We start from the raw sequence: 19,334 nt of genomic DNA on the forward strand, positions 1-19,334 counted from the left end.
AGTCACACTGGTGGAAAAGCGGATTACGGAGCGATGTACAGAGGATTTAATTAACAAATATTTATTGAGAGTCAACGTGTGAGGCACTGCTATAGGTGTTGGGGAAACAGAGAGCTAAGTGGGTGGAAAACACCCTCTTCCCATCATGGATCTTCATATTCTGAAGGATGTAAAGAAAAAGAAGTAATTTGTAATATTAGAAGGTGGTAACTGTCAGGAAGAAAAAGCAAGCAGAGGAAGCTGATGGAAGGTAAGAGATGAGTTGTTCAAAGGGTGGTCAAAGTAGCCCTCACAGAGGAGGTAAGAGAGAGAGAGAGAGAGAGAGAGTGTGTGTGTGTGTGTGTAGGGGGAGCACGGACAGCTTCTACGACAGTTCCCAATGACCTCCACCTGGCATCTGTTCCCTTATGTTATTGTTTCCCAATGAGTGTGTGAACAGAAAATGTCAAAAGTGCTGGAGTGTCATTTTTGACATCAGGCTACAAAAGACTGTGGCTTCTGTTTTGAGCATCCTCACTCACTTTCTTGTTTGCATGCTCTGAGGGAAGCCAGTTACCATATTGTGAGCCGCCCTGGGCAGATGCCGATGTGGCAAGGAATGGATGTGTGCAGCCCGGCTAACAGCCAGCGAGGACCTGGGGCTCCAATAGTCACATGAGCAAGATCGGAAGGGATCCTCGCCCAGTCAAGGCTTCAGGTGAGTCTGGAGCCCCAGCTGTCAGCCTGCCTACAAGCTCATGAGAGACCCTGAGTCAGTAGCACTCAGCTGGGCTGCATCTAGACAGAAACTCTGAGATAACACTGGTGGTTTTAAGCCACTAGGTTTTTGGAACAGTCTGTTATGCAGCACCAGAAACCCAACACAGAGACAGTGAGCGAGTGAGAGAGCGACTGAGTTTAGATATCCATGAAGCAAACGTACACCACACAGCCATGGAAGGACCCACTGAATTTAAGTCTAGGGATGGAAGTAGAAAGAGAACATGAAGAAGGACTTCAGCATCTATTATATAGAGATAATTAAGTCTTGCTAGAATCTTCCAGAGCAAGAATTTTTTTCTTTTTTTGAAATTTGTTCTTTTTTTTTTTTCATTCTAAAAACCCAAGCAGGGGCACCTGGGTGGCTCAGTGGGTTAAAGCCTCTGCCTTCAGCTCAGGTCATGGTCTCAGGGTCCTGGGATCGAGCCCCACATCGGGCTCTCTGCTCAGCCAGGAGCCTGCTTCCTCCTCTTTCTCTCTCTGCCTGCCTCTCTGCCTCCTTGTGATCTCTCTGTCAAATAAATAAATAAAATATTTAAAAATAAAAATAAAAAAAAATAAAAAAAATAAAAACCCAAGCAAAACTTGAAGTTACGACAAGGAGCCTCGTTGTTAGGAAAATAATTAAGGACTAACACGCTCAGAAATGATGAGAATAAAAATCCTTTTTTCTGTGTTTAAAGTTTTTTAAATATCCAAAACACTTTTTTTTTTTTTTTTTTTTTTTAAAAGGAAGAAGGAAGGAAGAAAGATGGGAGAAAGGAAGGAGGAAGGGAGTGAGAGAGGAAGAAGGAAGGACAGGAACGGGCTGGAAGGGAAGGGAAGGAGGAGGAAAGCAGAGAAGAAGGGAGGGAGGAGGAAGGAAGGAGTGGGGGGAGGGAGGGAAGGTGTGAGGAAGGGAGGAGGAGGGAGGGACAGAGGAGAAGGGAGGAGGGAGGGAGTTTCATTGTCATTACAGTTCTCAGAAGACAGGAGGGCAGTTGAGCTTAGAAGAAAGCCCAGGAGATTAGAAGGAAGCCAGAGTGACTTCCCTACCGCTGCCCAAACGGGCGATCATGCAGTCAGGACCAAAACAGCTTCCCAGACACCTGCCCTGTGATCTTGACGGACCACAAATCCCTAAGTCATTGGTCCTCCAACACAACGACCCCTTCCTCATCCCTTCTTGGAGAGCAAGGGATACTCTGAGCCCTCATTCCATGAAAGCAGCCTCAGATCACGGCAGTTATTAAAACGGGCTCTCAGAGAAGGGCAGGGGGCCCAGAAGGGGCTTCTTTGGGAATCTCTAGGCCAGACCCTTCCCCAGTGTTCTGTTACCCCTGCCTGGGAACAGAGGTGGAATCCAAGCAGACAGGCTGGTGCAGGGGAGCCCGTCTCACACAGGGATGAGAAACAATTGGGGCTTCCGCAGGCCCCCGCAGGGCACGCTGGGAGCTGTGTAGAGAGCTCCGGCTTTCTGCTAACTTGCCCCCTGGTGCTGAGGACTTCGTGGCAGCGGGGCTGGAGATGTGAGTGTGGGATCACGGGCAGAAGAGAAAGGGGAGGTGCTCTATAAGGCAAGTAGAATCGCTCACCTTCTTTAGAGAAGAAAACAAAAATCACAAGGTCTTAGGTGTCTGTCCCTCCAGGGGGACTGACTCCATGAGTCAGTGGAAAAATAAAGCACCAGTGCAAAAGGGCCTAGACAAGTCCAATGTGCTACATACAACTAAGAATAAATATATGCTATCAATTAAACCAAAAAAGAGTGGGGGGTGTGCCTAGGCAGGTTCATGGTGCAGGTGAAGTCAGGTTGGAGAAGCAGCACAGTTAAAAAAGTGAAAAACAGAAATGATTCAAATGCCTCAGGGCCTTAGTGATGGATGCTGGTATCTGAAGGTTTGGAGTCAGTTTCTAGTTTCTGGTCTAACAGTAGTTGGGTGGCCGGGGCGGGGGGCTCAGGCAGACCCACAAACGAGTTTGGAGAGAGACTCAGACTCAACAGGCACTTGAAACCCAAGTAAAAAGACAGGAAGGAAATATTTTGTCCCCTCACTCAGTGCTGGTGTTCTTCTACCCTCGACCAAGGGGCTCGGTTATGCAACAATGGTCTGTGTGCATTCTCCCAGGGCCTGGTGCCTCTGGGCCGTGGGGTGACAGGGAGGTGGCAGCCCAGAGGGCACAGGTGGGTCCCCAGAGGTCCCTGGCTGTAACCTCCTTGTGCACACGGTCCAGTCTCTCCAGTTCTCCACTCCTGCTCCCATACAACAGGGTGATTCTGTACCTCCTACCTGGTCCACACAGGGATGGTCCTCAGAAGTATGGGCACAACCCCCAAACCCAGAGGGAGTGACCAAGATAGTCTTGTGGATCCTTCCCTATAGACCCAAGCTCTCAAGAAAGCTGTTCCACTGACCACTTGTGACCCTATTTCCAGGAATGGGATGGGCAATAAAGCGAAAGCCATAGACCAGGGGATGGGCCCCAGCCTAGGGTAGCAAGGCAGCATGACCCCACAGAGGTGGGGAGTTGATGGAGGGTTCTGGAGCTGGAGAAGGCACGGTGCACAGATCAGAGTCCTTGGGGTGGGGGGAGCACCAACATCCTGTGATGCTTCGGGACCCTGGGCAGCTCTCTAATCCTCGGTTGTTTTTTAGCAATCACAGCAGCAGAAGCAGACTCAGGCCCTGCCCTGGCCTCTTCTCGTACCCTTTCCACAGGGTACGAGGGCTGCAGGGCAAAAAGATGTGAGATCGAGAAGGGATCCAAAGAGAGAAGACAACATGGTGGACCTGAGGCAGGGGAGCACTCTGTAGGATGAGGGAGGACTCCTGTTCTCACACAGCTGTCCAAGCTCCCCCAACATCCAATGCCAAGAGTGAACCCTGGTGTGTACAATTTGTTACCCGGGTAACAATTTAGCAATATAGGTTCAGCAACTGAAACACACGGACCCCTCGGTGGGGGGACATGGCAGTGAGGAGGCTGTGTGCACATGGGGATGGGGCAGAGGGGGTAGATGGGAAATGTCCACACATTTCTCTCCATTTTGTTGTAGGACTTAAAGCTGCTCTTAAAAAAACCAAACCAAAAAACAGTCTGCATTAACTGAGGGGCAGGGGAGAGTGAGTGGGGTGAGGAAAGGAGCAAGGGGAAGCGAGCCCATCGTGGTAACGGAGGAACTGGAGAAGGGAGATCTGCAAATGTGTGCTGGAGACCCTACGTTCTAAACAGCCTCAGGGTCTGTGGGGCCTGCCTCCCCCTCCCCCCCGCTGCCCTGGGCTCCTGGAAACAGGTAGCCTGGACCCCCCCCCCCCCCCGCCCCGCCTTGGCTCGAGCAGACGTGCGAGCATTGCCTGCCAAAAACAGCTGAAGACACATCCTGGGCCCTGCCTTCTTCCAGAGTCGTCCAGGGACCCCAGGGCCCTGGCGGCAACATCCAGGCACCTGGGCCACTTTTTAAAGATGTCAATATTTCTGAGATGACAGTGCCTTCCTTTAGACTCCCCAGACAGATCAATCATTAATACAGTTACTGAATGCCAGACAAGGCCTCATCAGAGTCCCAGCCAAAGCAGGCTGTGTGCTTCCCGCAGCTCCGCTCAACCTCGCCCAGGTGCAGCACTCCTCACTCCTCCCCTAGCCCCACTCTTACGTCCTCCTCTTCCATTGTCTTAAAGTCACTTAGCATCAAGAAGGATTTCAGGTGAGCCATGCTTCTTTGTGTCAGGGTCCCTTCTCCAGAACACTGGATAGGGAGGTCTGAACGGGCAGCTCACCTAGGGCAGCGAAGCGTCCACGGCCAGCACCCCGTCCTAGCCCCATGTCAGGGTGCCCTCAGCCCCCCACACAGCCACTTCCAACCGTCACCCCTCTTCTCACACCACCCGCACCTACTTCTTACCTCAACTCCAAGAGGGATCTCCCGGTTCCGAAGACCAGGGAACTCTCCCTGCACAGAATGCCCTCAACAATTCAGAACCTAAAGGATCCTCTTGTCCCCTCACCTCCTGTCCCCGATGCCAAGAGGTGTATCTGTGTCCAGGCCTGGTCTCGGGGCTTTCCGTCCGGCTGGGAGGAAGGGTTATTCGTCTTTCTCCCCCAGGCCCACCCCTCCCCCTCCGGGCTCATTAATCTCCCGTTCTCCACGGTCTTCTCCCTCATTACAGGAAGCATTCGGAGAGAACGCTTCGTCTTCCGTCTGGCTTCCATCCCACCCAGACAGCTCCTGTCAAGGTCGCTAGTCACCTCCTACTAGTTACATCCGACCCCGCGTTCCACTTCTTAGTTTCAGTGACCTCTTGGAAGCATCTGGCACCACTTAGCCCTTCCCTTAAACATTTTTTTAAATACTCTCTACTCCTTTGGCTTCCACGATGCCATCCCTCAAGACTCTTCCTGAGACCCTCCCGCCTTGTGCGCAGGCTTGGCCTTGATGCCCGTCCCCTTCCTCCCCCAGACCTCAGGGCGCTACCTACCTTCTCTTCTCACACTCAAGGCCCTTCTGGGGAGGACATGAACTTTACAGCTTCAAGCACTACCCACGACATGGATAAATCCCAAGTGCAAACACTCAGTGTAGACCTCCGCCCGAGTTGCAGTGAGAACACCCCACAGCCGGACAGCTCCATGGAGAGTATGGGCGTCCACACTCCGCGTGCCTGCTGGGCCAGCTCGTGGAACAGGGCACTCCATCCAGACCCCCGGAGCATGTTCCCACCTTCCCCTCTGATCACGTGCTGTTTCCCATCTCATTGGAGCCGAAGGCAATTCACGAGCGGGACAGCAGGAAACAGGAAGGAACTCGAGACTCAAGAGTCAAGGTTCAAACCTTATTCCTGCTACTCAGCCGTGTGATGTGAACAAGTCATTTGGTCTCTGAGACTCAGGGTCATGGGAATAACATCAAGTACAAACAGGTCTGTGCAGCATCAATAAGATGCTGTATGTGACAGTGTCCTAGCATGGTTCCTTCCCAGAGTAAGCTTGGAAGCACGGATTGTGACAGAAGGATATCCATTCCTTATTTCCTGGCCTAACTCCAGAAATATGCTTCCCTTCTGCTCCAGTGTATCTCTTCCTTTAATTATTTCTCCACTTTTATAGACTCAACTTGTGTCCCCTCCCCCAGCTTGCTCATGGTCTTAAAGACGGAAGAGGGACACCTTGCTCCTAGCATTCCTTCTGTGGAGTTTCCTTGGCTGCTCCCTACAGAGATTGCTGAACAAATCCGCCAGTAAGTAATGAGACCATAACAAGGGCTTGTACTCCATCCTCTGGCCAAACGTGGAACTTACCTGAGAGGCTCTGAACACCAAGAATTTTCGAAAAAGAGGAGACGGAAGGGACACAGGAGTATGGAGGGGGTGGGAGGCAGAGCGAGGGCATGGCCCAGGGTGCCTTACCTTTGCACTGCAAACCCTGCCGTAGGAGGCCCCAGAGCAAGGACCCACAGTGGTCGCAGAAGGTGGGGACCTTGTAGTTGTGGATCCCGAACTTGTGGGGCATGTTGACGCTGAACCGCTGAGAGCCCACCTGCAGGGATGGCAAAACACAGGGTCACTAACAGGCTCGCTCACATGGTGGCCTGCTTACTGCTGGAGCTCCTACAGGCCGGCTTTCCCAGAGGCCTGGCCACCGAATGGGGCAGGTGGGAGCTTGGCTCCGAAAGCTGCTGCGAGAAACCAGGTGCAGAGAACCTTCTGGGGGCATTTGCTCCTGATACCCTTCGCTCACTCCCCACCTCTCTGTTGGACCTTGTGAGGCCAGGCCCACTGCCCAGTGAGGTCCCCCCAGGACAGCGGGCTTCCATCTTTCACGGCACATGGCACACAATGCGCACCTCACATTATGGCTGTTCACGAGATGTCACCGTGTTTCTCAAGGTTGCTTTGTGCCTGGAGGCCGCAGTGAGGCCGTTTTGGCCGCATGGTAGTAGACGGATTCTACAAAGACCCTGAAGCCCCAGCACAGCTGCGGAAAGTGAAGGTCTCCAGTTAGGACAGGCAGTAGCTGTGGTGAAGCCTGCCAACCCAGAGCCATGCGCCCCCAAGGGCACGGAGGTATGGGGACTGCATACAGGCCAGGCACCACTGTCGCCATTAAACCTCACCGGCACCCCGCGGGGCAGGCGCCCTTGTTGGCCTGAGTTTCCAGCAGGGGAAATTAAGGCCGTGTGAGATTAAGAAGCACGGTGGTAAGCTGATGAGCAGCAGAGGCAGAATCTGAGGCCCACGAGTGTAAATTCAGAGCCCAGGCCTTTTCAGCAGCATGCTGCCACTTAGGGATTATTTAAAAGGAGTAAAGAGAAGGCGGTAAGGTGGAGGGGGAAGGCCGGGGTGGGGGGGCAGGTGTATTCTGATCTGTGGGCCTGTGTCTGCCACCAACTACCTGTGAGGTCTTGGAAGTTTCCAGACTTCTTGGGGCTTCAGATTCCTGATCTGGCTAATGAGGATGGCAGCCCCGTCCCACTGAACGTCACAGGGCTGCAGGGGGTGGGGGGAGGGGGCACAGGGGATAAGACGCATAGAAGTGAGGGGTCATTGGCATGGTCTGCCTTTCTGGGTCTCCTCCTCTATGTCAACCTGCTCACCCTGAAGGGCGTGCATCACTGTAGCCACTCTTTTCCTGCAAATGCTGAAGATGTGGTGGACCCACACTGAGAACAGACTTGGGGGTCCTAGGAAGAGGCTCACAAAGGGATATAGGTGACAGACAAAGGTGAAGAGGTGGGGGAGCGCCCAGGAACTCGGAGGTTCAGCCGGGAGCACCCAGGATGCTAAAGTATCAGAGGATGGTGGGCGGAGGACAGGGCATAAGCACGAGCCACAGAACTGGAGGCTGTGGAAACAAGCATGAGAGCCGCGCACACACAGGTACACACGTGCACACGCTGCTCTGCCGCGAAGACGTGGAAACGGGGGCAAGTGAGACCAACGCAGAGGCCATGGGAGGGAAGAAGAGAAAGAAATCACTGGAAGGTGAAGAAGAAAGGAAGGTGATGCCACGGAGAGCCTTGGGCGGTCCCCACCCTTGGAAGCCCGGGGAGAGGTGTGTCCTCGGCGCTAACACACAGGCACTAAGCAGGGAGAGAAACTTAGGCTCCCTGGCAGAGGGCTCCCCCATCTCTCCCCAACCCTGGTGGGTGCAGCAATGCCCTAGGAGCCTGGCCCTGTGAGCCCTGGGACAGGCAAGAACTCCACAAGGCAGAGAAACTCACAGCCCCCATCCTCAATCCTTGGCAACTTCTCTCCCTTGGGACACATGCCACATGTGGGGACAAACTTCACTGGTGACGTCTATTCGCTGCCAACGGGCCAAGAAGGACAACCAGAAAGCACTTGGTCACAGACTCAGAGGCAAGGGGGTATCTCCCACCTCAGCCCTCTAACCTGTAGGGCATGGACTCTTTGGGGACTTTTCCCTCCAAGAGATGGGGCGAAGCTATAGAAACCTGTAAGGGCTCGCAGGGGAAGAAACCTGGGAGGTTTTGGAGGGAAGGAATCATGTGTTCCTCTTCGTTCAGTGGCATGTGGCGCAGTATCTGGCTCAGAGCAGGAAGTGCTCAGAGGATGTCCACAGGACAGAAGGGAGACTGACAGCATGCCAGCCACCTGCCTTTCCTTTATCTGTCCAAGTAAAAAGTGCAACTGTATACTTGGGTCTTGACCCTGCCACAGGAGCCAGGAGACCCAGGTGGTGAGAACCTGCACTTTCCACCATGACGGCAGAGCCCCCACAAACAGCTTTGGTGCCCTGGGCTGCCTGTCTTTCAGGACATGGAAGGTTCCATCCAGGCCATGCCCCCACGGCTTTCCAGAGACTGTGTGAAAGCAAAAGGAGATAAAAGATAGAAGTGTTTCTGATGCCAAGATGCCATTCGGATGAATTATCTTTTTGGCTTTTGGAAGCCAAATTATAAGTCCACCTGATTATAAACTTACCTAGCGTCTCTTTGACCCCCAGTTCTAATGCACTATGAGTATCCAGTACTTACTTATCTATTTCATCAAGAATTAAAAGCAGGCCTTTGAAATCCACTGCTATGAACACAGATAACACCCACCCTCACACTCACACTCTCCTTCCAGTCACTCAGTTAGGAGAAACCCACCTTTACTGTTGAATTGTCTCACTTCCTTACCCCCAGCAACTTCCCTAAGAGTCAACCTGATACTAGGTTAGAAGATTAAGAGACAATGAAGTCCATCGGTCAAGGGCTCAGATTCCATGGAACAGACGACCTGGGTGTGAACATGGCTCCTTCTCGTACTAGCTGTGTGATTTGGGGCAAGCTAACATGACCTCTCTGTGCTTCCACTCTCCCTGTAGCAAAATGAAGATAATCGCATAGCTCTTATTAAGGCCGTTTTGAGATTAAATACTGTATGACGAAGTACTTAAATCGACACACGGTAAGTACACCATGAACGTCGGCTGGTATTATTACTATAGTTATTCCTGCCTCTTAAGGGTTTCTTGGGTTTGTTAATTCCTTTCCGTTCCCCCCATCACCTCAGAAAGACAAGGTTCCCGTTTATGTGTCATGTCTCTCTCCCTGTTTATGAGCAGTGTGGAGACAGTGACAGGTCACTTAGATAATGACAGAAAGCAATTCACATGTTCCTCGCAGACTTTAGCTCTGGGATTGTGCGGCTCTTGCCCTAATAGCCACGGACATGACACGGACTCTGAGCCACGGTCATTCTGTAGACCGTGCCTCCTGCTGGAAGGCTGTGGACAACTCCCTCACCTCTGATCAACACAATGGAGAAAGCCAGGGGATCTGAGAGAGATAAGGAGTTTCTCAGGAACCACTGAGGGGGCAGTAAAGAAAGGGAGGCGTGGCAGTAAAGAAAGCCCCAAATTTCAACGTTATAAATAGTTACCTCATCGGGAGTTTCCTGTTTCTTTAATCCAGCACACTTCGTAATTATGAGCTCATGGCATCGCTTGTGGACCACGCAAGTGCAAACTGCAAACAGCAAAAATGGGAAGGCTGAGCGACAAGTGGGGGTAGAAAGCTTCCACCCCAAGATTCTGGTCTCCATGGAGGGACGCCGGGAGCCACACCCCTCCTGTGCCCGAGTCTTAACAAAAGACCCGGCTGAAGCCTGGAAGGCTGAGTCATTAGGAATACTGTGTCATCAGTGCCATTAGGGTTCCCTGAAAGCTCTGGAGAAGAATGCACCCTTACACCCAGAGGGCCTCAGGAGTTTTCTCTAGATATGGAAGTACCAAATGATTTCCTCACTTCTATATGCCAAGGTCAGGGAACAGTTTCCTTCTGTGAAGCAGGTCTGTTAAAGGCACCGGAGCAGTCCTATGCCCCAGCCCATGTCACGTCAGGGTTGGCAGGTGTGATGGGGAGCACTACTGAGGGAGAATGGGTCTTTTGGGGCACAGGAGTTCTTAAACATTTTTGGTTAATTTCACAGTGGCCCACAGCCTGTTCTTCCATATCCTGGGACAGTGTGAGCTGAGGCAGCCAAAGAGGTAAGCAGCTATTTGCACATATGCTACCTCAAGGACATGGCCGTGTACGACAGAACCTGCTCAGGTCCTCTGGTGAGCCCAAGTCAACCAGTGGCTGGGTGAGGAGATGGATCTTGCATTTTAGTCAAAGAACTGAAAACAAACAAACTGCAATGATTTCAAGGGAGTCTTAAACATTGAAGAGCTAATGATTCCACAGTAGAGACAAAAAAAAGGGGGGGGGGTAGAGAGAGAATCAGCAAGGATCACTGAGTGATAGGAGTGAATCGAGCAGGTGAGGGAACTTCTTCAGGGAGCAAGAGAGGGAGGAGGGAGGGAGCTGACAGGGTACACGGAGCCCAGCTCAGGGCAGGGTGGGGCCTTCGAAGGGTGTTGAATGGTTGCATTTTACTGGGAAAGGAGCAGAGACCCCAGGGACAGCTGGAGACAGGTGCCCACAGGTACTCCCATACCTCTACACCCCATATATGGGATACAGGAACCATGTCCAGGCAGGGACAAAAGAAAACAAGGTCTTGCTTCTCAGAGAGGGAACAGGAGCATGCAAACCCTATAGAGCCTATAAATGTCATCAAACCCAGCATGTGTGTCCTAGGAGTGTCGCTGATCTGGACAGACCAGAGGGCCCCCAAGCATTTAGTTCCTACAGTGCCTCTTACCTTGACATTGGTATCCCTGCTTTCCTATGACACCCCTGAAAAGAAGAATACAACCTTTTAATAAATTTTAGTAGGTCGAAAACCACACAACGTCACCCCTTTCTGGCCACCAGCCACGATGCACCAAGTAGACTAGAATCCAGACAGCAGCGGGATTTCACTTCCTCTTGCAGAGAGCCTTAAAGTGACTCCTTCAGGGTGCCTGGGCAGCTCAGTTGGGTAAGCCTCTGCCTTCTGCTCATGCCACCATTCGGCAGTCCTGGTATTGAGCCCTGCTCATCACAGGGCCTGCTTCTCCCTCTTCCTCTGCCCCACCCTCCTGCTCCTTCTAAGTAAACAAATAAAATCTAAAAAAAAAAAAAAAAAAAAAAAAAAGACTCCTTCGGAGGCAACAGAGGTTAGAGCCAGTGTTTGGAAAGGGTACAAAGCCTGGTCAGTATCAGGGCTTGGTTTCCTAGACCAACAGCCTTTCCAGTGAGGCCAACAGTGTTCTGGAAAGCCACAAAGACTCTGCTCGCTCAAGGCAGATCTTGATCAGTCAAACATGGCAGGTAATCATATAGGAGGGTTCTAGTTTACAGGCATATTCCCTGGGCACTCCAGCAGCAGTCAAAGGGTCTAGGTGGGTCTGTGGCCAGGGTTAGGGGCATTGGTCAAGGGTAATGGCAGAGGTTCCTTCCCTGACAGGTGTCAGCTCCCCTGGGGCAGGGTTAGGGTTAGCATGGACACAGAACAATCCAACCAATCTGGCCTGGGCCCTGTCCTCAGTGACACCACCAACTGGTCAAGGAGCAATCTGCCATTTCCAGCCCAGTGGGAGCCGCACCTTGGGAAGCCTAGAACCCAGAGGTGTTCGCCGTACGCCGAGAGGAGACCTGAATCCATACATCTCAGCTTCCACAACATACTCCCTCCAAACACACAACTCGTAATGGAAATACAGAAAACAGAGTTAGAGGGTGGAAGCAGCGCTGGGGGTGAGACATTTCTGTGATGGGACTGGGGCATTATTCCCGCTTCCAGCAGCCTGAGGGTGCTCTGAGCTGCACCTCCACAGATGTCCATGCCAACCTCAGTGACTAGTTCTGGAAAACCACAAGGACAAGACAAGCCACTCCTGCACACCTTGGCAATTCAAAGCCTAATTCAGATGCTCCTTTTGCTTGGTTTGTGCGGCAGATTGGCCTCACTTATTCCCCCCCACAGGATCCAAGTGTGTTGGCAAAGTTCAAGAGCTCAGAGAGGTTGCCAGGAAGGCTGGTGGGAGGTCTGGAACAGCTTTCTGCTGGGCTCACCAGGAGTGGAAGTGGGTCTCTGACACCTCCTAGCTGGAGGACGTCACACTAGTCTTGTTTTCCTTTCTGAGTCTCAGTACTGTTGTTAGTGGAATGGCTTTAATAATACATAGCTTCTAGGACACTAGGATGATTTAATTAGATATTCTCAGGGCCTAAGAAAAGACTTGGCACATGGTAGGCATTCATTAAGATTCCCCCACCAATACTCAAGGCCGGTGCTCCTTATCCTTCTCCATCTCCCAAAAAGGCCCATAACCTACCTGTCTTTGCCTATCAAAATCCTAGTCATCATGAAAGGAGAAATGCCACCTCTTCCAGGAAGCCTTCCCTGAGCACTCCAGCCAATGCTGCTCTCTCATTCCTTTGAAAGCTGGGCATCCTAGTAGCACCACTGTTGTAACAGTTATTAAGAACTGCTTTGAATTACAGATACTGGGAATCAATTATTTTTTAAGCTTTATCATGGGAAAATTCAGATATATACAAAAATAAAGAGATAAATGTAAGGGACCTATAACCTGTTCTAACAATGATTAATGCACCGCTGGTCTTATTTCATCTCTACCCCTAGCCCCTCTGCCCTTCTTCCAGATCATTTTTAAACAAATCCCAGACATCACATTATTTCATTTCTAAATAATTAAGCTTTTGTCTCTAAAAGATAAGAACTCCTTTAAAAAATACATCACAACATACCACTATTGGTTATAAAATCTTAACTCGTTAAACATGATCTATGATATGATCCTAAGCATAAAGTCACCATTCTTCCCAGTTATCCCCCCGGGTACTAGAGACTCACTGAGCCTTCCAGAAAAGTCTTCTGCAATAAAATGAAGAAGAAATGAAGCCCATCAGCACTTTAAAAATAAAGTTTCTCTTCTCCTGCAACCCCCTCCCCCATGTCTCACCTCAGGGAAAGCCTCACTAGAGGTTCCCAGGAGAGAGGGCCTTACCAGATAAAATCTCTGCAGTGGGAGCAGTAGGTGGGCTGCCGAAGGTAGGTAGCCATGAACTTGTGGCCGTTGACCTGGTGAACCCTGCGCCTGACAGCCCCCTGCCTCTTCCTGGGCCGCATGCGCTCCCTGAACACGCGCTCTTCATTGTCTTTAGGGGCTGGGGAAGGACAAGAGCAGAGAAGAAAACACAGGGTTAGCACACCTGGGAAGAGACCTCCTACCCCACTCTCAGTGCCAGGAGCAGGAGCAGCATGGGCGGGAGTACCCATGGGCTGAGGGACTCTGGGGTCTGAGCCTTGCTGCTCAACCCCAGCAAGGGTGCACCATGAGAGACAGGAAGGCCAGACTGGGCTGCCATTTCCTGTACCAGCGGCACCCCCGAATTCATCCAGATCCCAGTCCTGCCCCTGGTGTGGCTTCTCCATTCCCCCCGGGGATGCAGCTGCACATTGCAAGGGTGTGGGACCAAAAGGCTCAAGGTTCACATTTTATCACAGCTTCTTGGCAGCCAGGCCTTAGCCAGCCAGTGCATCCTTGCCTGGAGCCTCTTAGGGCCCAGCCCTCTGGAAACGGGGTACAGTGCTGACACCAAGGGCACTGTGGAATCTGCACCCAGCTCCCTGGCTCAGAGAAACCGGACTTTTCTTCCTTCCCCTTCTTCCGGACTAGGATAACCAGGAACCTTTTCCTGAAGGTCAAAAGGAGACAGAAACCTAACACTGGGAAAGCAGTTTTCCAGAAGACTCAGACCCACCACCACGGACTTTACGACCTCACTGAAGACAAAAGGCCGGTCCTCACTTCTTCCTTGGGTCCACATCAGAGGCTGCCCCAAGCCTCAGAGAGTCCTGCAAGGGTGCTAATAAACGACCACAATGCTTGTTATGGCCTGAATGATTGAGCCCCGCTCTCCCATTCACACGTTGATGTGCTACCTGCCAGTGTGACCCAGCCATGACAGTGAAGTTCCCATGATGAGGTGAATGCTGTTAAGAGGACGTGACCAGAGCTCACTCACTATCTTGCGAGGACCCAGAGAGAAGATGGATGTCTACAAGGCAAGAAGGGGGCCCTCACCCAACTGTGCTGACACCTTGATCTCAGACTTTTAGCCTTCAGAACTAGGAGCAAGAAATTTCTGTTGCCGGAACCACTCCGTCTACAGCATTTTGTTCCGGCAGCCCAAGCAGACCAATACAAGAGTCACACTTAATGCTAACTAAGGGCTTATTCCGTGGCAGGTGCCCACTGAAACTTTACAGCAGCACTTCTGAAAGGTGATCATAACCACACTTCACAGGTGTGCAAATTGAGGAATAGGAAGTTTATATAACCATTTTCTGTTAGCACAGCTACTAAGTGGTGGAGCCCAGATTCTAACCCAGAGAGTGGGGGAGAAACCAGTGTTAACACTGTCCACATGCCGCTCTGGGCGACAGCCTACCCTCCCGACAGCAAGGTCCCAAAGTGCTCAACTGAGGGGCTCTTAAAATGCAAGAGGCCAGCGGCCTCTGGCTTCTCCGAGGGCAGGGGAGGCGCCTGGTTCCTAGCACTAGTGCTGGCCCTGGAAGGTCGCCCGCACGGCACAGCTTAAAATGCACTGGGAAGGCTCCGTGCCCCCCCCCACCCCAAGTATCCCCCACACCTGACATGCCACCATGACAGTGTCAGTCTTGGGGTGAGAATGGCACCTGTGTGAGCCCAACAGCTGGAGGATCTGAGGGCAGTGTCTGTCAGTGGGGACTGAGCAGGGGTGGAGGGACACAGCACTAGAGGAAGAGAAAGGCAAGAATGGGGAGCACATGCCCAGTAGGGGCTTTTAGGGGGAAGAAGCCTCCAAGCAGACAGGCAGAGATGCTGATCCCCAGCACAGACCCTGATGACCTAGATGGGGGTCTGCCTGCCACCCCTCTGTTTCCCTACCCCCAGCCAGCCTGGCCCCCCTTTTGAATGGGTGCTTTTTATATTCCAAAAGGTCTCTGACCTGGAAAGAGATGGAGTATGCAAATCCCACCTTCTACCCTGCCACAACCTAGGGACCAAGGCCCAGCTGATCAGATTCTCATGAGAATGTCCCAGCTCTGCTTTACTATAGAGACAGGTACACACACACAGAAATCTGGCCATCAACACCCAACTGTCCAATGACAGGTGACTTCTACTTCTGCTGCCTACTTTTCACTATATCCAGAATATTCTACCACATTTAGAAGCAGAAAAAAAAAATACGGTAATTAAAAAAATATATTCACTAGCACTTCCTTACTACAAACATGATCTATAAAAATCTAGACTCCAATCTCCACACCTGGGCAGCTGAGGCCAGAGGACAAGCATTCAACCAACTGCCTTTACCAGATTCACCATGGGTCACATTTATTTATTTATTTTTTATTTATCAGAGTGGGGGCGGGGGGAGCGAGCACAGGCAGACAGAATGGCAGGCAGAGACAGAGGGAGAAGCAGGCTCCCCGCCGAGCAAGGAGCCCGATGTGGGACTCGATCCCAGGACGCTGGGATCATGACCTGAGCCGAAGGCAGCTACTTAACCAACTGAGCCACCCAGACGTCCCATGGATCACATTTAAACAGTAAGTCAGCCCCTCATGCATTTAAAGTGCAACTTGCTTTGCAAATCCCTCAAATTTACTAGTCTTTTGATCCTGGGAAGTTATATTTTCTGTGAAACTGCTGAGGAGTCCTATCTAATTTTCTCAAGGGAGCCCAGCTAGAACGGGGTTACGGGTATCCCCAAGGGCCTCATTTCTCAACTTTTTACAGAAATGACCAGCAACCAAATTGAAGGTCTAAACTCTGTTTACTTTGATTTAATATGTTAACATAGCAACCTGTTAATTTAAAGGACTTATAAAGACCTCCCAGTTGCAAGCACTCATGCCTAGAGAGAAGATGCTTCCTACTGGTGGGGGCTGAGGGGAGGGTCCTGGGAGGAGGTTAGACAGAGAGCCAAGAATAATTCCCCTGAAGTGGGGTCTGATTGTCTGACTGAACTTCCCCAAAGGTTCTGTAATCCCTGCTCTGGAGCACAGGTGCACTGCCTTGTAAGAGAGATTTGACATCAAAGATGTGGGGAAACAGTAAGCTATAGGAGAGGGAAACACAGGTAAACCTCATGCCCCCCCCCCATGGGGACCTCCCCACCCTCCATGTGCCAAGCAGCAGGACAGGCAAGAGGAAAAAGAGGAGGGGGCCCCCAGTTGGTGAAAATCATCCCATCACCCATTCCTCTGGACAGGGGAGCCAAGGGTCCAGCCAGATAGTCTTTGTGTCTGTCACCCACATGCCTAGATCCTGAGGGGAGCCCCAGCAATCCCCAGTCCCACAGAACCTCCCTGCTGGGGCCTGGAGTCACCAGCAGAAACAGATCCCATCAGCATTTCCTGCTGCTGTCAAGGATCTCTATTAAAATACAGTTCCTATGGGGTAATGCATCGCACACGTGTGTGCATGTGAGTGTGTGATGTGAATGTGACAGATTTATAAATGAATATAGATGTGGATATAAAAATCAATATGGTATCTATTAAATATGTTGTGAATAACTTCTATAATTTCTATATTTATATAATACAGGATAATAGTGTATTATTACATTTATTTACATCATCAGCGTAACTGTATTTTATAACTACAATATAATTAATACTATAATATGATGTTATAATATACTATTAATACATAATATAAAATATGATGCAAACATAGTTTGACTAAACCATTTGAAGGTTGTAAGCACAGTAACACCTTACCCCAAAATATATCAGCCTTCATCTCCTGAGAACAAAAGCATTCTCCTAATAACCAAAGTTAGCAGAGTCAAGAAACTTAACACTGATATGACATTATCTAATATATGGTTCATATTCAAATTTCTCTAACTGCCCCCCAAATGCCCTTTACAGTTGTGGCTTTAAAATTTTTCAGAAGCGGGACACCTGGGTGGCTCAGTTGGTTAAACGACTGCCTTCGGCTCAGGTCATAATCCTAGAGTCCCGGGATTGAGTCCCACACTGGGCTCCCTGCTCAGTGGGGAGTCTGCTGCTCCCTCTGACCCTCTCCCATCTTAGTCTATCTCTTTCATTCTCTTTCAAATAAATAAACAAAAAATAATTTAAAAAAATTTTTTTCAGAAGCTACTTAGAGCTCTTGCTTTGCCTTTAGTTGCCACACCTCCTTAGACTTTCCAATCTAGAACAGCTTTCTTGTTTCCTTTTTATGATACATTTATGAAGTGTCGAGGATGCTGTCTTACAGAATGTTCCACAATCTAGATTTGTCTCATTCCTCCCCATTAGTTTCACATTAAATGGCAAGAATACCACAGAGGTATAGGTACCAATGAATCCAAATATATCCATCAAGATCCCTAGAGACTCCTGTGTAAATTACATGAACGTAAAACTTATAGGAATTATAAAATACTCGCTCTTAGTGGGAATTTTTAAAATGCAAAGAGCAGTCTTGACATACCACTGACCCACCACTGAATACCTAGTAAACAAGTTTGTTTTAAAATGGTATTATCCGTATTATACATATGCAATGTGATGCAACATTTCCAGAAACAATACTCTAATGATAGCAAACACCACAAAAAAAAGTCACATCCTTTAACTTTGGGATTCCCTCTAAGTCAATAATTACACAGAACCAAAAAGCTATATACTTATAACTTCCAGATGTTCCCCCATTGCTGTCTATCTTGGCCAACAAACAGAAGTAACTGGACCATTGTGCATTAAGAGAATGGTCCGACAAATTATAGCACATTTATAGCAAGTTAAAAATGGTGAACTAAGACCTTGCGGGATTATGGGGAAATGGGATACAATATGGTAAAAACAGAATGCACACGCGCACAAACCCGTGTAAAACATACTTGCAGATTGAAGGTAATGTAAAAGAATTATTGTGCTCTGCTAGGATGATGGGTTTACATGCTGTCTGTAGAATTGGAAAACAACATGCTCTGATGCTCTTTAGTGACTTCTAAGAGAGGTTCTCTGTGCCTGTGCATCCTTCTTGCTGTGGAAGGGGGAGGGCTACTCAGTATGAACAAGGAGAGGGCACTACATACATGTACTGGGCAGGGGGACAGGCCCAATTTTGACAGTCTGCAGCTTCCAGTGCTCCTGGACTGAGGGAAGAGCTCCCCCGACCTGCCCCCAAGCCCACCGCAAAGGATGCCCAGTGCCGTCACTGTGTGCACCGCGCTACAGCCACCTGGTGTGACCCTTCCTTTGCAGCATCCTCAGAGGCAAAACCCAGGCTGGGTTTCCTCCCAAAGAGGAAACCATCGGGCCCTTTCCAGATCTTTTGTTTTATGGGTGCATCAGCCACGTGGCAGAAGGAATGATGTCAAGTCAGGGAGAGACCTGCTAAGAGCAGGATAACCTTTTTGAGACTTTCTGTGGAAATGAAGATTAGTCAGACAGTGTGACAGGAGTTCTCCAAAGCATGAAGTGAAGCAGAGCTGTCCGGTGGAGCTACTAGGAGATCCTCAGTTACCTCAGCCTCCAGCAATGTTCCAGGCTTGTCTCCTGCGTGGTTCCGTTAGGCCGTCAACTTCAGACTCCCAGGAGCTTTTGCACATTGAGGATCTTACAGCCCCAAGGTTGCACGCAGGTGGCAGAAGCAACAGAAAGAGCCCACACCTTGGAGTTACGACTCTGTTGAAGCAGCCCCTCCTGGCTCCTTTTTCCTGGGCCAAGTCCTCCCCATCTCAGCCAGGGGAACCCTCACAGACATGGGGAGAGGCAGCTCCTGGCACCAAAGCCTATGCCAGTCCAATGACTGAGGTCTTCCTGCTTCACCATCTCCCACCTCACCCCACCTCACCTTCTCTGGCACAAAAGGGGAGCTGACCTGACAGGACTGAACACCACTCCCTGTATGAGGCGACAGATACCCTTCACCTCCACACTGTCTGGTATCTTTCAGTTTAAGAATATCTAGCAGGAATCAAAAGAAACGAAATCTTGTCATTTGCAACGATGTGGATGGAATTAGAGGGTATTATGCTGAGCAAAATAAGTTAATCAGAGAAAGACAATATCATATGACCTCTCTGACACGAGGAATTTGAGAGCCAGGGCAGGGGAATGTGGGGGGATAGGGAGGGGAAAAATGAAACAAGATGGGATGGGGAACAAGACTCTTCTAAG

At 50.3% G+C, this 19,334-nt stretch overlaps 1 protein-coding gene across 8 annotated transcripts in view; it reads right to left on the reverse strand.

Annotated features, from left to right (window-relative positions):
• The window catches only part of PRKCE (protein kinase C epsilon), a 536,368-nt gene that overhangs the window by 161,785 nt on the left and 355,249 nt on the right, over window positions 1-19,334 (reverse strand). For all 8 annotated transcript variants that reach the window (XM_059134569.1, XM_059134570.1, XM_059134572.1 and 5 more), the window contains 4 exons: window positions 13,147-13,306; window positions 10,893-10,927; window positions 9,627-9,712; window positions 6,144-6,273 (listed from right to left, as the gene is read on the reverse strand). In XM_059134569.1, the coding sequence (XP_058990552.1) occupies window positions 6,144-6,273; window positions 9,627-9,712; window positions 10,893-10,927; window positions 13,147-13,306 (411 nt within the window). The remainder of the gene's footprint in view (window positions 1-6,143; window positions 6,274-9,626; window positions 9,713-10,892; window positions 10,928-13,146; window positions 13,307-19,334) is intronic.

This window comes from Mustela lutreola, chromosome 9 (genome assembly GCF_030435805.1).
Source record: "Mustela lutreola isolate mMusLut2 chromosome 9, mMusLut2.pri, whole genome shotgun sequence".
Lineage (NCBI taxonomy): Eukaryota > Metazoa > Chordata > Mammalia > Carnivora > Mustelidae > Mustela > Mustela lutreola.